Below are 19,558 nucleotides of genomic sequence, written 5' to 3'. Positions count from 1 at the left end.
AGTGGATGGGGGGAGGGGGGTTGTTACTTTGTGAGGGTGAAAAGGATAACTATTGCATTGTTCTGTACACCTGAAACTAACAATAAAAAATTTTAAAAAATAAATAAAGCAAAAAGCAGAAACTAGAAAAAAAAAAAAGAAAAAGCAAACGTTAAATGAGCAGGTGAGGTGTTACTCTGTGCAACACGCTCATCAAATGTACTTCTCCAGCTCTCCTAAAGCATATTTTACCTTCAGCCCCAATTAGCAAAGGTAAAAATGAATTCGGCGATTTTGGAAACAAATAAGGAAAGCCTATTTTTACAGAAAAATAATGCAAAACTAATCTATATAAGGTCTTTTCAAAAATTTTATCCAGTAATACAAAGCCTTATACAGTAAGTTTAAAGATATATTCCAGCTAAATAATCTGAACTAATGTGGTGGCCAGTGACACAGCTGACCTGAAAAGGCCATTTCTACTGTAAATAAGAAACTTATTTTATGTTTACTAAAATTCCTATCAATGTCAAGAAAATATATTGGAACTTTTATTTCCATTTCACTAATATTTTTGGCAGTTATGATGTTCAGCTGTTATTCCCTTATTAAAATTAATGTGAGAAATTTCTGCATGTTCAGACATTAACATGATTCTTTTCCTTGGGGTTTAAGCAAAGAGATGATACTATATATGTGAAATAACTACTTTATGTTAGAAAGTTATAGTCATTTTATCACAGGTATGAAATTCTGCTTTTCCTTAAAGAAAAAAAAAAAGCAATAGGTATTGTGAAACCTTCAGATCCATGAGACAACTGTACACCTTTTTTCTCTCCTTAAGAATACTTCAGCATTTACTAGATAAGGGTGCAATTCAACCACCTTCCATTTTACTTTTTCATAAACGGCATTCTTTCACACACTTTCAAATCAAGTACCTAGTAAAGTACCTTACAAAATAGAAGTCGTTGCACAAATGTTAGTTGAAGAAAATGAATGAACAGTGAATTATTAATTTAGTTTTCCGATTACTGAAACAAATACTCGTATGACCACTATTTTAATTCATTACCACTACCCACTATGATAGTTAATTGATTGTTGCTACTTAGCTACAGTTCAAAATTGATACCAGAACTGAAGTAAAGATAAAGAGAGACCAAAAATCTGCAAATAATATCCACTTGATCATTTCTTCCCACTCTATCACTATGAATCACCTGCACTGAAGACAAATGTAGCCGCATATTATGGCTTAGGGCCAAACACTCTTGAAACATTATGTTTTTATTAAAGTATTAATTCCATGTCATCCCTTCTACTTCCATTTTAAAATAGATAAACTAAAGGCCAGATAGTAAATAACTTAAAAATAAAACCCCTGAGCAAATGAATTAACTTCACAATAATATCTCACATTCCAGTTTACAAAATATTCTTGAAACATTACCTGATTTGATTCTCATAATAAACCTTGAAGATAAATGTGAAGGATAGATATTATTTTTTCTTTTCACCACTTTGCAGATGAAGATACAGCATGAAACTGATTTGCCGTTTTACAGGTGAGGGCCTGACCTGGGCCTTGAGCTGAGGTCCTGTGACTTCTAGTCCAGTGCTCCTTCCTACTACCTCCAGTGACTATGGAATAACAGGTACAAGACAAGAATGCCCAGACATTGAAGGAATTCACATTGCATGGGCTAATGTTTGTAAGTCAGGATTAGTCAATATCTATGTGCCTAATCTGCGGTTTGCAGTTGTGAACAAATACCTCATTAGTCAGTAAAACTGAATAACTGAGAACTGACACTCCACGTCTATAAAAAATAGAAGTCATTCTTATCAGCTGAAAAAAAAGTTGTGTGGCAAACTGAAAAGTAAAACAGAAATGTAGATGAACGCTGATGACTTCAAACAGTATTCTAAATTGCAAATGTGGAAATACTGATTCATATGACACTGTTTCACTATACTCTATTAGAAGGAAGGCGTCAGGTGACTCATACAGATAAATTCGGAGAGAAAGGATTTCCCCCTCAACCGCTACATTTTAAAAATGTAAAACAAAAATACCAAACAAAACCAGGTTGCAACAATATTACTTTAGAGATTCCCTACAATATTTCTAAAGCCTAAGACATACCCAGCTTATAACTATTTATGCCCATCTAAAACCTAAACCCTTAAACAATAACAAAAAATTAACTTTTTTTGCTGTAATATAAAACAGATCATAATAGAATATAAATATCCTGAATTTTCCAAGTTTTTATATAATCAATATCTTCAGGTTTTATCATCAAAAAAGACAATAGCCAGTAGGAATCCCAGAACATAATAGCTGAGAAACATTAACAATGGTTAATTGTTTAGTTTCTGGGTCCACAGGGGGCTGAAGGATGCATTAGCAAAAAAGAAAACCCTATTCATCAAAACTTTCTTTTTCAATAATTCTAAGAGGGTGGTACTCACCACAACTCCTCTCAGATTTAGACATCTAATTAGGAACTGCATTTTTAATACTAGTTAATACATGTAAAACATATGCACGCTGAACATATTAAAGAACAAAAGTTTTCTGGGAGCTTTTTTCCATGGAAAAAATAAAGAAAACTCAACAGTGTTCAAGTAGATCACTACCATCTGCCAGTATTTTATCTAAAATAAAACTGATTGCAAGAAGACAAATATTAAAATCATGTTTCCAAAAGCCTAAATGTTTTTCAGGTAGTTTAATTCTAAAATTGACATGGTTTTGTACATCTCATTTGTATGTGTATGTAGGTGTGTCTTCGTTTATCTACTATCAGTTCTCAACATCAAAATCAGACAAAGAAAATGATTACTTAGATAAACTCTACTAATATATTAAACAATACTCAAATTTCAGAGCAAGCAAGACCTCAATTTTTAACCTCTGCTCTTTCCCTACATTTTCCAAAAAATAGTCAAATACATGTGAATGTTATTAAATATCTTTGAACACTTGGAAAAAATAAGAATACTGCTATTAAAATGATTGCATAGTTCTACCAATCACTCTCTATAAACACCCAAGTTATAATCGCTCCATTTCAACTGTAAGAGTCAAGGATTCCAGAACCTTTGTGGTAATGACACTGAGCTATGCTGGGTTTCCTGGCAGCAATCCTCTTATAAAATAGTATAGAAAAAAAACAAAAGTGAGTTGATATGTTTCTGTCTTAAAAAAGTTAAAAATTCCCTTTGAGAAACTGAAGACTCCCTGCAATATTACAAAATGAAAGCTAAGAATCACTACATCTGAATAAGAAACTATAGTACAAATGCCACACACACACAAACACACACACGATAAGGAAATAACACATGTCTTTACTATAAATGGATTTCATGAAAACTTTTTTCATTGTATTTAAGCGTATGACAGAGAAAAAAATAACAGTGACAAAAACTAGTTCACATTCTTAGTTACTTTCATTTTCTGAAAATCTTGGAACCCACCAAAACAGTTTGTACACAAATGAATGTCTGTGTCAATACTGGATATGTAGAGAGAAACTATGGGCTAAAAATCCCATACATTTTATATCTACTACTATAGTGAAAAACAGGTTACCAACTGTGGGGGATTTCCCTAAAAACATATTAGTACATACATAACTGCTTTAGAAATGCTGATTCAAGTGAACATGTCCAGATAATACTGGAGAAGGGAAGGGAGGGGAGGGGAGGGAAGGAGAAAAGAAACAGAACTGTGCCCATGAGAAGATACTTAGTTCCTAAAGCATACTACCCTACTCACCTTTTCATCATTTGTGTCTGGCACACAGTGTGTGTTCTTCAAAGGCGTATATACCTTACTAGTCCAGACCACTGAGGGAGAGGCTGGATTTTCTGAACTGGATACTAAGTAGAGTGGCAACCCCAAGCTTTATTCATTCATTTTCTCCTTGGGATCTAGCATAATATAAGAACTCTACAAATACACTTAATACCTAATTTTTTTGGGGGGGGTGGAGATGGGAGATAAGTTTCAGGAGTTAAAACCAGGTAATAAATCATTTATTGATTGTGTGTGTGTGTGTACACACACACACACACACACACACACACGTATACAGAGGGTGCCAAAAAAATGTATACGCATTTTAAGAAAGGAAAAAAACTATTAATTATAATACTCAATATATACCAATCACAAAAGATGAATACAAGTCTTTGACTTCTGCAATAACAAGAGGTGCTCAAAGTGGTTACCATCAGCATAATTTTAATACAGTTGTTTCCTTTCTTAAAATGCATATACATTTTTGGCACCCTCTGTATGCATGTATGTATGTATAATATATATTATAAATTTTATTTAAATAGAGAAAAGAGGCAGTGTTATTTTAAATTATTAAAGAAAAAGAAGTTTTGCTACATTTAAGTACATGGAGTACTTAAAATGCTGCCAAAGTAAACTCATTGATCTAATTTAATGGGTAAATACAAATGATTTACCATTAGCAAAGCTATTTAAAAATAATTCTAACCACTAATATAATTTAACTGTGATCTCTGTAATTTTGACTAAATTAACTTGTATCCCAAATCTTTTTACTTAGACAACACAAAGGTAAATTTCAGTACAGCTCCTAGTCAATTTTTATAAATAGTGAAATGTAAACAATGTAAGTTTTATTCGTATTGCTAGTTCCTTTACTACTTAATCTTTCTGTTTCACTATCCTCTTTCAGAATCTCACTGTTTCTCGATTGGATGTTTAGAATCCAATGACCCTCTCTACCCTCATCCTTGGTCTCCATGCTACATTGCTTTAATAATCATACTATGCACAATTTTCCTTACCTCTCTCTCAGGTTTGACTGTAGTACTCACCATGTGTTTTTGTTTTGTTTTGTTTTGTTTTGCCCATAAAACATTGCTTCCCCTTCTTCAAACAACAGCAATGTCATTTTCCCTTTGTTGTCCTGCACTCAGTTCATATGGTTTGAATGGGGTTGATCTTACTTCCTGATTTCAAAGTGGGCATGTGATCCAGGCCTGGCCAATCATGACATTATGTGCCTTTGGCCACAGTAACAACTTCAAAGAGCACATAATTTTTTTTTTTTAAGTATTTTCAATCAGTCTGTGACTTTGTTTAGAACCACCAAGAGAGAGGTACTCTCTTTCAGATAGGGTAATTAAGCTGACGGAGTATCCACTTAGCTCTAGGAGAGACCCATGTGGAGAGAGCCTACTCCAGGATACATCCAAACCAGAGGAAAGCAGAGTCAAGAAATCAAGAGTCCTCATGAACCACTGGATCCAGCTTTGTCTGAAGCCAACCAATCTGTAACTTTCAGTTATATAACCCAATACATTTTCTTTTATTGTTTAAGTGATTTTGAATCACTTAAACAATACCCCAGAACTTCCTGAGTGAGAATTAAACTCTCCGCTGTGTACTTCTTTGGTGAGCACTGTCCTCTGTGCAGTGCTGACTCTTCTCTGTGAGTTCTATAGTAACACCTTCAGTATTTAATGTGCATGTCCTATGTCCCATGCCCTGTAAAGACAGAAGCGAACATGAGGTCAAATACCTCTTTGCAAAGACAAATAATCATGAAAAACTGAGGGTGGAACAGGAGATCCAAACAATAAGTCACATCAGAGCAACTTAAATAACAGAAGCACTACTGGAAAAAAATTATTCCCCAAAAGGCTCTAACTCCAAAAATAAAAGCTAAATGTTCAAGGAGATATACAAAAAAAGACAAGGAAATAATTCTTGTGTTAAATGAAGCAGTGGTTGGCAATGAAGTTGAATGAGAGCATCAATTTGTCTTGTGTTAGAATTCCTTAAATCTTGATCTTAATTCGTTGTTCACAACATCGCAGAACTCAACAGACGAAATCAAAACCTTTAGCTACAGATGAAAAAAAATAAGACTCTAACGTAAAAAAATGACTTTTCCAAGGCCAAACAATTAATTTATGGCAGAGCTGAGATGAGAACCCAGGACTGCCGATTCCCCTGCTATAGTATGTTGCTTCTTTCAAACACAAGAGATTTATACTTTTATAGTAAGCTCTTCTATATATGTGTACATTTAAATATATTTTATTACAGATCATTTGAAGAGTCACTCTTGGACAGATTCTACACCAGAAGCTACAAGCACAAAGCCCTAAATGGGCCAGTTAGTAACATAAATGTGAGAAGCAGGTAGGTATAAAACAACGGCAGCTAGTTGTGTTTGTGACCAAAACAAAGAATGTCTGTATGTCAAAAAGCATTAAGAATAAAAAATGCTTAAATAATGGCAGTGGCCAAACAAAATGTCTCTTTGGATAGAATTCTAATTTCTCATGTATCCTATAGCTTCTGTCCTATAAATTAAAAGACCACTGTTTGTGGGTGGCCACCAAAACCATAAAGCCTTAAAATATAATCATGTGAAATTTCACAAAATATCACAGGTATATTCTAGATTCTAGAAAGTTTCCTGAACTAGAAACATTTTCTTTTTTTTCTAGAAACACTCTGACGCAGGGGAAAGTCCAGAAAATTATATTTTCTTTTATCAAAATTTACATAATGGATGATGACTGATTTCACAGAATGATTAATATAACCCATAAAAATAAGTGAGTAAATGTGTATGGAATTCTTTAGTTTAATCCCATAAAATTGAGTAACACAGGCCTTTAAATGTCTCTAAGGCATCTCTGTGTACAATGTCCCTAGACAAGGGATACTAGTAGTGCCCATGGCAAAAAAAAAAAAAAAAGCAAATTAGCAAAGCCAGTTACAACCACGTTCTGTTTGGGATTTCAAAGCTACCGATATGAAGTCATTAATTCCATCATACTTACTCAACAGCTACTATCAGCTAGGGAGCATACTCGGTACTGAGGATAAAGATGGTAAACAAGACAAATATGGTCCTTGTCATCATGGAACTTACAGTATAATAAAAAAGAAAATCAATCGAACAAATAAAATAATTATAAATTACATATAATGCTATTACAGAGGGCAAAAAAAGGATACTGAAATAGAGGGCTTATGTTATATAGGGTGGTCAGGGAGGGCTTCTCTGAGCAGGTGAAATTTTAGCTCAGACTTGAAGAATAGTGAGGAATAAGAAAAAGGGGGGGGGCATGTGTAAATGTTGCCAGCTGAGAGAAAAGAAAGTAGCAACTGGACCTGAAGCAGGAAAGAACTTGACATTTCCACATGAACAAGGCCAATGCCACTGCTACACCAGATTAATGAGATAACCTCCGTGGGAGATGAAGTTGCAAAGGTAGGCAAGACCCAGCAAACCCTGTGTGTAATCTGGAGTTTTACAAATACAATGGCAAGTCACTGATGGTTTTCACTCAAGCGTTCTTTAATCAAAGCTACGAGTATTAGCAAATGGATATAGGCAGGAAGCTTTCTTTCAATCAAGTTTACTCAACACTTACTATGGGTCAGCACTCTATGTCCCAATTTGTCAAGTTTGGCCTTTTATCACCAGTGCCAGCCAGCATAGGCACTGGCTCTTCATATAAAAGCTCTTAATCATTCATGCTGATGAAGGAACAAAACTGGAAAAAAGGCTCACAAAGGACCCAAAATATAACTAGTCTGGGGGGATTTGGGCAACACCATCTCATACCCCACAGCCCTCTCTCAACTACATATATTCAACCACCAAGAATTTCTCCTAAAAAGGAGCAGTGTTAAATTTTTATTAACAAGATGGTGAACAAAGAGAAATACAGGAGAGACCGTTTATAGGGGAAATAAATAAAAAAAAACATATATAGATATAGATATAGATATAGATATAGATATAGATAGATATCCCCCGTATTTCCCCATGTATAAGACGCACCCTTTTTCGAAAAAGAAAAATGTGGGGTCTAAAAACTGGGTGTGTCTTATACAGTGGTTGTATGAGCGCAAAAACAAGCGCAAAAAAAGTGGGAAATGCAAGTAAGAAAAAATCTACAACCACAGGAACGATGGACAAGAATCAGTCATTTCATGTGTCCCAAGGCAGCTAAGAGGCCAAATTGGACCCCAAGGGAATAGGTGAGCATGAAAACTTCCCTAAGAGAGGAGGCTTAAGAGAAGGAAAGGGCAACAGAGTATCTGCCCCACAGCTTTAGAGGCCCCGGATATAGTTAGGTCAGACACCAATACCATGCACACCACATACAGATCCAAAAAGCAAACATTTTCATTGACTAAGACTTTCATAAAAAATGGGAAGTCTTCTCTAATAAAGAAATAAATTTTGGGAATGGAAGTACAATAAAAATATCTTTCATTTTCTAAAGGTATTTTCCAGGCTATGGAGACAAACCATGAGGAAGACACTCGACACCTAAAAACAACTAGATTAGAAGCACTCTTGAGTTCAAACTCACTGTTGTGATTATTATGTCAAAAAGGAGCATGTTACTTCTAAAAGCATAAGGATGAAGGTCCTTACTCTACAGCCAGAGCTCTTTTATGCAATAGTATATCTTGCAACCATTTGGGGGGATTTAGAGGTTTTATGCCTTTTCCATTTCATTAAAAATAGTTTTCTCTCCTCTGTCAATTACACAACTAGTTTGTCTTTTAAAATATAGTTGGAAAATTTCAATGGGTAAATATTGGGTTGTCGGAAAAGTCATGACGCATTTTTGCAACGAAAAACATAGAAAAAATATGTCATGACTTTTCCGACAACCCAATATATGTGAGATTTACCCTAGAGGTCTTTAAGGTACAGAGTCTATTAGAAATAATGTCTCGCATCCATATGAACCATTATTGGGGGCTGTATAGAATCTTAAATGTGATGTTTTATTGTATTTTTTAAATATGCTAGAAGGGATATTAAAAACATAAACCTGAAGTTGCTCGGCCGTGCTTAGTTCCTTGAAAGCAGTAGGTTCACAGTGCATGTTCTAACTATACAAACACTTCTGAATTAGCAACTTGTGAGAATAAACTATGAACTCCGTAACAAGAAAAGCAGTTTGCTTGTTTTTTTCCCCTGCTACTAGCCTATTTTACTTCTTGAAAGCACTGCCAAAGAAACACAAAGAAAAGTGAAAAAGGTTAAGTCTGGAAACCTACCCTTTAGGAAACATGGTGACAGAGTCAATTTCCAGTTTTGCAATGAATTTATTAGAGTAATTTAAAGACTAGTCATTCCCACAATTAAGCAGTATAGGATAGGGAAGCTTGTCGGCGGGGCAACAGTCACGGGGAATCACGTGGACAGGTTTCACAAGCAAAGCAGTCACATGTTGGTGAGACTGTGGGATGCTACACCACACCTACTAACAATATTATTTATACAGTGCCAGAACATTATCCAAACCCCAAGAACTGCACAGAACTGGTAAAGATATACAAGTGAGCTGGGCGGTACTGGAATGGTGCCTCTAGCCAAGTTCATAAATCAAGTAGAGAACTTCATAGTATGCCAGTTTGAGGATAATTGGGGAATGGCAGGTATCGAGCATCCTAAACAGAGAACGTTATTTGTGTATTCATGAGTCTACCCTATGATTAAAAAAAAAAAGAAAATCATGTGTAGCATTTTATTTGGATTATTAGGAAAAACCTCAAAAGAAGAAAATTCAAATAACTTCTAAATTTTATGGCTGAAAACTAAAGAGAAATATGCTGAGGGAAAATAAGAGAATTCCCAAAGACCTAAAAAGGCTCCTGGTTCCCAGCTTCCAGCCTCCAACAAGATTCAAGAACTAGTAATACTGCTCAAGGCTCCAAGAAACACCACACCCACCTCTAACAGTAAAATCTAGTAATGTATTTTGAATCAAGAGGTACTTAGGTTTAATTTACTTAATTTGTTTACCCTGCTTCAGCAGCATAGTGGTTAAGAGCATGAGCTTAAATAGAGCAAACAGTATATGGGCTGAAAAAAGAATGAACAGTATATGGCCTTTGCAGGTGGCCAGACTTGAGCTCAAACCACATATCCACCACTAACTAGCTGTGTAACCCAGTGCAAGTAACTTGATTCTCTAAGCCTCAGATTCCTCCACTATTAACCCAGGAAAACAGTATCTAACTTCCAGGGTTGTAGAATGTCTACCATGTGGTAAGTGTTCAGCATGTTAGCTGGTATTGCCATTATTTAACCCCATTAAATCTTATTCTGGTAACTATGGAAATGTACAATGATTGCCCTAGGTAAGCCTAACGAGGCTTCACTTACCTACAACTTCTTAAGTCACCATTTACCGTATTTGCCGGCATATAAGACGACCCCCTAACATTTCCACTCAAAATACAGAGTTTGTTATATGGTCGGCTGTGTGCGATTTTGCAAGTGTGGTAAAATCGCATAACAGCAAAATCGCATAACAGCCGAGCATACACCCAGCAGCGCTGCTGATGCCTGAACGGTATGTGGAATGAAGTGGGCGGGCATCGGGAGGCCACTATGGCACGGGGCAAGCACTATGGGCAGTCTATCTGAAGTGTACCTGGCGTATAAGACGACCCCCCACTTGGAGGCATATTTTTCAGGGCCAAAAAATCGTCTTATATGCCGGCAAATACGGTACTTTTATACTCCCAGCTAGGATGTACAACTAATAGAAAGGTGTTTTCATAATTAAAATGTATTAAATAATTCAGAAAGGTATATTTTAATAAAACGATGTTTTATTATTAAAGTATTATTATTCAGAAAGTTATATTTTTAACAAAAAGTAACAATTCAAAACAAGATGTAATTGCCAAGCAAAGTAATTAAGTTACCAATTTGTAAAAGAATTGCTGGAGAAACCACCACTTTCCTTATTAAGTCATCTATAATGCACTAATTTATCCATACCTTTATTCACAAAGGCTAGCTACAACCACATATATAGGTAATTCATATCAGCTAAAATTGTTCATTTTTCCAAAGAAAGTTACATTCAATGTTCACAGGGAACTATTCATTGAAGAAAAAAAAATCGCATATTCCTTCAAAGAGAATCTGCTTAGTGAAAAGCCAGAGTCATGGCACCATTAAAGAAAATGGCAAATTATAACAGAATTATCAACAATCAAATATCACCTTAAGCTTTCAATTCACTTTATGCAGTACTTGACCCAACTGAACTTTCATTCCATTTATTTTCTATCCAACTATTTGCTTTCCTTGCCCCTCCCTGAACATTAATTAAAAAGGTCAGGGGTGGGGGGTGAGTATCATAATGATAATCAACATCTATTAGGACTCATATGGCTACAAGACACAGAAAACCTAAAAAACTAGACACTTGATCTCAGGTAACACAAGTCTGGAAAGAGGCAGAACAGCAGGGTGCCGTAAACCAACTTCTGTATTACAGTGGGAGATTTTTAGCTAATGCATCAACATCTTTAATGATTATATTTCCATTCAGATTTTCTATTTCATTTTGAGTGAGGTTTTTGTAAGTTACGTTTTTCTAAGAAATTATCCATTTTGTCTGTTTTCAACTGTATTAACATAGAACTGTTAAGAGCATTTCCTCCTTTTTATTGATCTGTGTCATAGTTATATTTTTTTCACTCTGAAAATTAACTGTGCCTTTAAAAAGACTGTGCCTGTGGTTTACCTATTTTATTATTTCCAAATAACTGCTTTGAGTTTGTTCATCTTGATTATATATTCGCTTTCAATTTCACTAATTTGTCCTCTTCTTGTAGTTTCCTTCCCAGTACCACTCCTATATTCAAGTAAGATGGGCCCTGAACATCAAAATAAAAAAAATAACAATAATAAAAACAAATTCATTAAAGATGATGAGGCTGCAAATGTCACTTTAGATGTAACCCACTTTGTGATACACAATATGTTCGTTATGATTCAGTTCTATTTTTTTGGTATCCGTTACAATTTCTTCTGTGATCCATAAGTTATTTAGAATTATGTTTTTATATCTCTTGATTACAGGATTTTTTTTAGCAATCTTTGTTAATGATTTCTCACACTTCAGAATGACTTCATCTGAGGGGCAAGAAACATTTGCGGAGAGCGGCTCCCAACCTGGCACAGGGGCAGAGCAGCTGCTCCCCTATGCAAAGGGCTGCAGATCCTGTAGGCAGGAAGCTGGAGAGGGCATGCAGACAGGGAAAGGTCAAAGGTCGGGGGAATATGGGCAGGGCACCGACAGTTCCTGCTACACCGAACCCCGGGCAACTATTTTTATTCATTTCCAGTGTACTCTTCCGTTGTTTCATTCTTATAACCTCCTTGCTTTATGCCACAGATAGCACCAAATAACACTGTTTGGCACCTTACATTCTGTCATTTAATGTGTCTCAGAGAGGTCCCTATAAGTGTGCACAGAAAGGTTTCTAATTCAGGTTAGAGTTGTGCAATATTTCAAGAATGTAACTTAACTTAGTTAACCAGTTTCTTTTATGAAAATTAGGCAACCAGAGCCTCAAAGCCAGCTTCCCACTCTAATTTCCAGATCCCTCTTCAGATCTTCTTACTTTGCTCAGCTATGGACTTAAAAGAAAATGGGCTACACTTTACAAAGCAATTCTAGATGTTTCAGAGATGGTGGGTTTTCAGGTCACCAGGCAACTATGTTGCTCAAAATGGAAGACTAATCCAGGCTCTTCCCAGCCTTCCATCAGCCATTTTTGGCAGCCCAGGCGTTTAGCCCTCACCTTGTCACCTCATGTTACAGACAACACAACCACATTCAAACGGAGGAAAAGAGAGATGGCTCTCTCCTTTCATAAATTAAAAACAAAAACAAAAACAAAAAACTTTGTTGGAAGAACCCTCAAAGGTCATAAACTAATTTGCCAAAACTTAGTGACTGACCAGCTCTAGCTGCAAGGAAAGCTGAGAAAATCTGGCCGAGAGCGGGATTATCATGACCAACTTAAGTCAATTGTGCTTCGCTCCCAGGGGCTGGGTACATAGCCACCCCAAAGAAAACTGTGATTCTGTTAAAAAGAAAGGACTGTTAAGTAGTCAATGATCAGTATCTGCAACAATACCTCAGATGGAATGAAAAACATAATTGGAAGATCTGAGAGTGAAAAATGATTTTAATTGTGATTCATTTCAGTCAAGATACTGCAAACAGAAAACAAATGAAACATCTGACGCCTAATCTAGGTATATTTTAATAAAGTACAAATATTTGACCCTGGGACTAATGACTCATACATTTCAGAACACAAAATTTAAGGCACATCCTCAGAAACATTTTGTGAAGTTTCCAGAAGGCAAAGCTTTAGTATAACCTAAACATTACAATAATTACCAGCTACTTTTGAGAAAAATAACTGGTGGAATTTTGTAATTATAATAAATGTGAATCATTCCAAATTCACATTTAGAATCAGCTCTAAATGTGAATTATGATATATTCTTTTAGCTATCAAGATAAAGTACAAACTGATTAATTGAGCTGAAGCAACTACTCTTTTAGTAATAAAATATTTTCCAGGTAACAAGCTTATGACAATAACAACTACACGTACAGAAGTTAGAAAAATAACATGTGTATCATGTATCTGCCTTCAAGGTCTTTCTCATCAGACACTTGTTCATAGTAATTTTGCATAGTAGGCAATATTGGTGCTTATTCATTTCTTTCTTTATGAATTCTGATGATTTCATTTCCCAAATATACAGAGTAACTGGACAGCAAATACTTCTCATATCTTTAAAAGTCTCTACAGAGATCAGATTTCTGTGGTGTAATAAAAGGCTATTCTAAATCTAGGATTGAGTAAGCATGTTTTTTAACTTCATATAAGTTTTCAAACAACTGCAATTTGTCTAAAAGTATTCACACAGTTATTTGGTAAAGAGTACACAAGTTATCATTGGTCAAATATAACTGTAAATTAAACTGGAGAGGAATATCTTAGTGAAGTCTGATTAGATTAGTACAGTTAACAGCACAGCTTACATACATGGCTGACCTTGAAACATCACACATACCACTGTTGGGATCTGGAGGTCATGGCGATCAGAGTAAAACTTTATACCATGCCCTTTCAGAAATCTACTTCCTAAATAAGACTGCATCAAAGAACAATGTGATGTTTCTCCCCAAATGCTTCAGGCCTCAAAGGGAGCGGGGAAGCCATAGGTAGAGGAGTGTCTGTCTGCATGCTATCCACATATATATTTGTAATACGATCATTTCATTCTGAAAAAAGTACATAATCAAAGTGAAATCTAACAGCAGATATCAAAATGGTTAGTTTCAATGTTCAAATCACAATGTAGAAATTGATTATATCAAATGGTAAATAACAATGAGTCATAAAGTCAACCGGATTACGTAAACCCCAGTAATATAACACAATTGGTGCAGTAAAAACACAAATAAGATGTGACAGCAACTTTAACAGTCGGGTTTTAACACAGAATAGTCTTATCATTGCCTTTAAAACTTTTATATTGGTGCATTCATTGAAATTTCTCATACTATTAGTGAATCAACAATATTCACTTAGTAATACCAGAATATAAACCATTAAATTATGTAAGGAAAAATACAGTGTAGATTAAAAAATACAAAATTCTCAATATGCCCCCAAACAACATTTTACCTTTGTAATCCCAAGCAGTGTGACTTGAGTGTTCACTACTATTCCATCTGACAATCTGAATTCTCAGAGATGATGCCAGAGAAATGGGTTATTCTCTAAATGCCCCAAATCACTACTCAGAACAGCAATCTATATTTAAATCTCAAGCTGCTGTGTCCCTGTGACTGCTGCACCTTACAAGCTCCAGTATGGCTGCTGGAGCCGAGGTGGGCACTGCAGCTTGCAACATGCCCCTTGTCTAACAGCCTGTCTGTTCTAACTCCCTTATTGATTAGCCTGGCACTCCCACTCCTGCCTAAACCAATGAGGTTAAGAGCACCAGATATGGAAAGCACAGTAGGATAACCTTCCACTATTTAACAACCAGGAGATACATGGCAGTCCATGACGAATAGAGTACAAGGCGAGAGAAATGTTCAGGGGGATTCCATTCTACTTGTTCCTCCTAAAAATGTAATCAGTGTTTCTCATGCATCTTTTCAATGTGTCCATAAGTCTTTCTAATAGGTGCCCCTCGTCTCCACTTCCTAACAAATCAGAATTCATAATTGAGGTCTGTATTCCCCAAATCTACTCATCCTTCAAGATTAAGCAAAGATGGCCGGCTGAGTGGATCAGTAGGTTAAGAGTTAAGAACATGAGCTCTGAGCAACAGGGCCGCTGGTTTGATTCTCACATGGGCCAGTGACACTGCGCCCGAGCTGAGCTGTCGCTGAGCTGCCAACAGGTGGCAGGATGGCTCAGCTGATGTAACAACAAGAGTGCCTATTCGACAGTGGGCTATGCCTATCTGCAATTAAGACTGAACTCGGCACCTTGAGCTGAGCTGCCACTCAGATGGCTCAGTGGATAGAGCATGCGCTCTTAACAACAAGGCTGCTGGTTCGACTCCTGCATGAGATGGTGGCTATGCCCACTAGCAACTAAGATTGAAGAGAGCACCTTGAGCTGAATGGCCACCCAGATGGCTCAGTGGATAGCGCGTGTGCTCTTAACAACAAGGCTGCTGGTTCGACTCCCGCATGGGATGGTGGCTATGCCCATCAGCAACTAAGATTGAACGCAGCACCTTGAGCTTAGAGGTCACGAGCTGCCAACGGGAAGCCAGATGGCGACTGGTGGGCTCCACAACAAAGACTGAAGAACAACAACTTGGCTGGTCCCCTTCCCCAATTCCCCAATAAAATCTTTAAAAAATAATAAAAAATAAAAAATAAAAAGATTAAGCAAAGATTACCACTATAAAGATTACCACTATAAAGTCTGGCAGAGTAAAAACCAACTTCTCCATTTTTTATACTCTTATTGCACTTTCTTATCTATCTCTACCTCAATTGTCTTCAAAGCCTGTTAGGGTACAGACCTTGGTCATATCCATCTTTGAAACCTTAGCTCCTAAAACAGCATACTCACAAAAAGAGGCACTGGAACCAAAAAACAAACCAAACCAAACCAAAACAAAACAACAACCAATGTGCCCAAGATCAAGTCTCTAAGGCCAAACCATGTCCTCTACACCCACACTTGTGCATGTGATATGATCACAAGACAAATGAGAAAAGGCAGGTAGATTCTAAATGAGGCCATGTTTCTACCAACCAGATGTCCTCAGAGTGTCATATACTCTGCTGCTTCGCTGTCTCTACTGTAGTCAGACTGACCAATTCCACAGATGCAGAAAGTCTCATCGATGCCAACAGAGAAGCAACATCCTTATAACTGGTACATTAAAAACAAGCTGAAGGTGCAGCCTGAGCTCTAATTACCTGTAATGCTCACTCATAGGAATATTCTGAGAGAAGTACAAAGCCGAAGTCCGGGCTCTCCAATGCCACTTCTTTGCAGGGAGGGTATAAAGGACACAGTTTTCCAAGTCTTCTTGGAGCAGATCCACCAGCTGTTTATGGGACCCTCCATAGAATGCCTCGATGATGAGAACACTCATTGGCCCTTTCAAAACTTCACAGATTCTAGATAATGGGCAAAAAATATATATTTTTTTCAAATATATGTATATGTGTATAAAGATTTTTTTACATAAAAATACATTCAAATATTAAACCCAAAAAGCAAATACAAATAATTTACAGACATGTTTGTTTGTTTGTTTTTTCAAATAGGCTCGTCCCACTTTTTAAAAAAGTATGTAACACTTAAGGCTTATATTTTTGTTATCAATATTTTTACATCTCTCATGTTAGTAAGAGGAAATAAAGGAGGCTTTATCTTTCTGATGTCTGTTTTCTTCATGCCCTAACATTACTTCCACAATCACTCAGTATTGTCTCCTACTCTAGGAAGTTTAAGGTCCTCTCCTGCTGTGATCACTCCCTTCCTGGGTGGAATGGCTTTGACTCTGACTCAGTAACCTTAGAACTGGCTTAGCCTATAGCTCTGCCTAGTCTTGGACAGTCATGGAACTCATCTCCTAAGACTTCCACTCCAGAAATTCTTTAACTCTGTAACTCTCATATTAATCTGTCTTTAAATTCCCCAGCTATCAATGCCCCCAATCCATATTTAGAAGAAAGCACATTCATATTCACATCTCAATTCTCTAGTGTTATAAATCTTAGGATACAATTTCTTGAGACACTGGACATACCTTGACCACTTCCCCACAAGTGTATATATCCCATGGCCAAAGAAAGATGAAAAAAGTAGGGTAAAGCTATATGCCTGCGAATGAGCAAGGTTTCTACAACCTTTCTTTGAACAACACACCCATTAGAGGGATAAACAATGTTATTTTTAAAAACATGGTAAAAATTCTCATCCAGAGGGTTGGCTATCAAGTATTTTTTTATTTTAATAATACGATTTTTGTTAATGTGTTCAGTGAAATAAAAATATATGTATGAATATAAAAACCTTTATATATATTTCAAATTATATGTTATTTCCTGTTAGAAGGATGAAATATAAATACTACATTGCTTAAAAAATATTCCAGATGGTTGAATTTTTCTTTATGACAAGTAAATGGCACTCATTAAACAGCATAGTGCTTTTCTTAATAATGTTGTGCCACAAAATAATTATTCTCAACAACTCAGTGATGCTCTTCACTAATAAAACTGTATTTCACCTTGCTCAGTCAAAGCAATGCCTAGTTAAATTGCATTTCAAAGCAAAAAGGCTCAAATAGTTCTCAAAGAAATGACTATAGTAGAAGAAAAAAAGTTTATTGGTGTCTGAATCTTCCAATGAGCATTTTGGGGGAAAAACAGACAAACAGATATTTCACTTATGTGCAGAATAAGAAGCAGTGTCCCTCAGGTGGGAAAGGCATAAACTCTGGGGTCAGGGAGATATAAGCGTGAAGTTCAGCTGTCACTTCCTAGCTGTATGACTTTGGTTTGGACAAGTTACCTAACTTTGTAGGGCTCAGTCTCGCCTTCTCTAAAATGGAGAAAGGTGTTCTGAAGATAAAATTGAAGCATAGTAACTTACAATCAGTATAAGGTATTTTGCCTCTCCCATTATTAGTATAAATCACCTTACTTAAGGAGAAAGGGTATCTTCAAATCCCCTACCATTTTAAAATCAGTAATTTTCCATCAAGAATCCCCTATCCACCAAGAACAGGTAGGGAAGGTAGATATACACATGCATCTGAAACGCAGGGGGCGTTACTCATTCCTCATCAGCAGCTTGCATTTCAAATATGATTTTGAGAGCCCTGCAGGTTTTGTAAGAGGTAAGCTCAGAGGCTGAGCTATACAGAGGCTTGATTTTTTTCAGATCAGCTGGAGACTTCAACTCTAATAATGCAATGTTCAATAAGTAAACAAACATCCTCCAAGTTTAATAAAATGGTAGTCATGAATCCTTCAAAAGATGAAAAATTCTAGAAAGTAACTAGAGAGACCAATAAAAGGCAACTTTCAAAATTATACCAAAGGTTTCAAGGAAGAACAAAGACAGTTTAACATTAATTTGCTTACTAGATCACATCACAGAGACCTACTATCTTGCTTCATTTCCTCTGACCTAATCATGCTAAGGTGTACATGTCCTGTGTATCTTTAAAAGGCCTCTAACCACATCTTGAAAAAATGTCCTCAGATATTTTCCCAAGTAATGAAATGTGATATAAATCACTCGAAAGACTATTTCACTCATATAACCTCAAACAAAGCAGCATCAATATTAGGGGGAAAAAGAGCTTTCTGATTCTTCATTACTCTGCCCTTTTCCATTTTTCCATGATTAATCTAGAGCATGTATAATGCCGTATATTTACAGATGTTTCTTATGGGTCTGAATCATGAGTTATCTGCAAACCATCAGCCACTGTGGAGGCAGTATGTGTAGGTGCTGCTGTAGATTCAAGACACTCAATAAGCAGAACTGAACACCAAGCATGTGGGAGGTTGAAAAATAGAAAAGGGGAAAAAAAGATTACAGCTATGGTAGATTTCCACCCCTTTAATAGCTCAGTAAGAAAAGTGAAATGTACAGGTTTGAACTAGCGTTTACTTGAGCATTTGTCTACTGGCCAGTGGGTGTGCCTGCACTTGGGGTATTTTTCTGGGGAGAGTAACTATGTCCTACCATCTCTGAAAACTATACTTAGTGGCTTTGATTCATGGAAATTTGTTCTGCTTGTTTTGTGGAGACAGACATATCCTGGCAGTGCCCCCACTTACTTCTATTGCAACTTCTGCGGCAAGAAAACGTGTTCTTCCCTGTGGTCTTCTAACAGCACAACCTGGAAGAAAGATGATTCCCATTAGGTGCAAGCAATAGAGGGGAAGCTGATCTTTAAATATAAGATTCAAACCAAATGTCCTCACAGCACATTAAAGAATAGTTCAAATACTTAAGCTGTGCTGAGTTTTGTTTTAGAAAACACGGCTTGAAACAAATAAACATGAGGCTAAAAAAAAAACCAAAATACTTTGTTAAAAAAGAATTTTTGTGGGCCAGCCGAATGGCACATTGGTTAAGAACTGGTTTGGGATGCCAGAGGGCCTCAGTTCGGATCCCACATATGAGGGCCAGTGACACTGC

General features: G+C 36.4%; 1 protein-coding gene across 3 annotated transcripts in view; it reads right to left on the bottom strand.

The window, feature by feature from the left end:
* QTMAN (queuosine-tRNA mannosyltransferase) overlaps positions 1–19,558 on the bottom strand; it is a 333,545-nt gene that overhangs the window by 186,784 nt on the left and 127,203 nt on the right. For all 3 annotated transcript variants that reach the window (XM_019663537.1, XM_019663540.1, XM_019663538.1), the window contains exons 2-3: positions 19,195–19,256; positions 16,309–16,512 (exon numbers count right to left, since the gene is read on the bottom strand). In XM_019663537.1, coding sequence (XP_019519082.1) covers positions 16,309–16,487 — 179 coding nt within the window. In that variant the 5' untranslated portion in view covers positions 16,488–16,512; positions 19,195–19,256. The remainder of the gene's footprint in view (positions 1–16,308; positions 16,513–19,194; positions 19,257–19,558) is intronic.

Source organism: Hipposideros armiger, unplaced genomic scaffold, assembly GCF_001890085.2.
Source record: "Hipposideros armiger isolate ML-2016 unplaced genomic scaffold, ASM189008v1 scaffold_394, whole genome shotgun sequence".
Taxonomy (NCBI): Eukaryota; Metazoa; Chordata; class Mammalia; order Chiroptera; family Hipposideridae; genus Hipposideros; species Hipposideros armiger.
The sequence above is the reverse complement of the archived record's forward strand: the minus strand, read 5'-3'. Positions and strand labels throughout refer to the sequence as shown.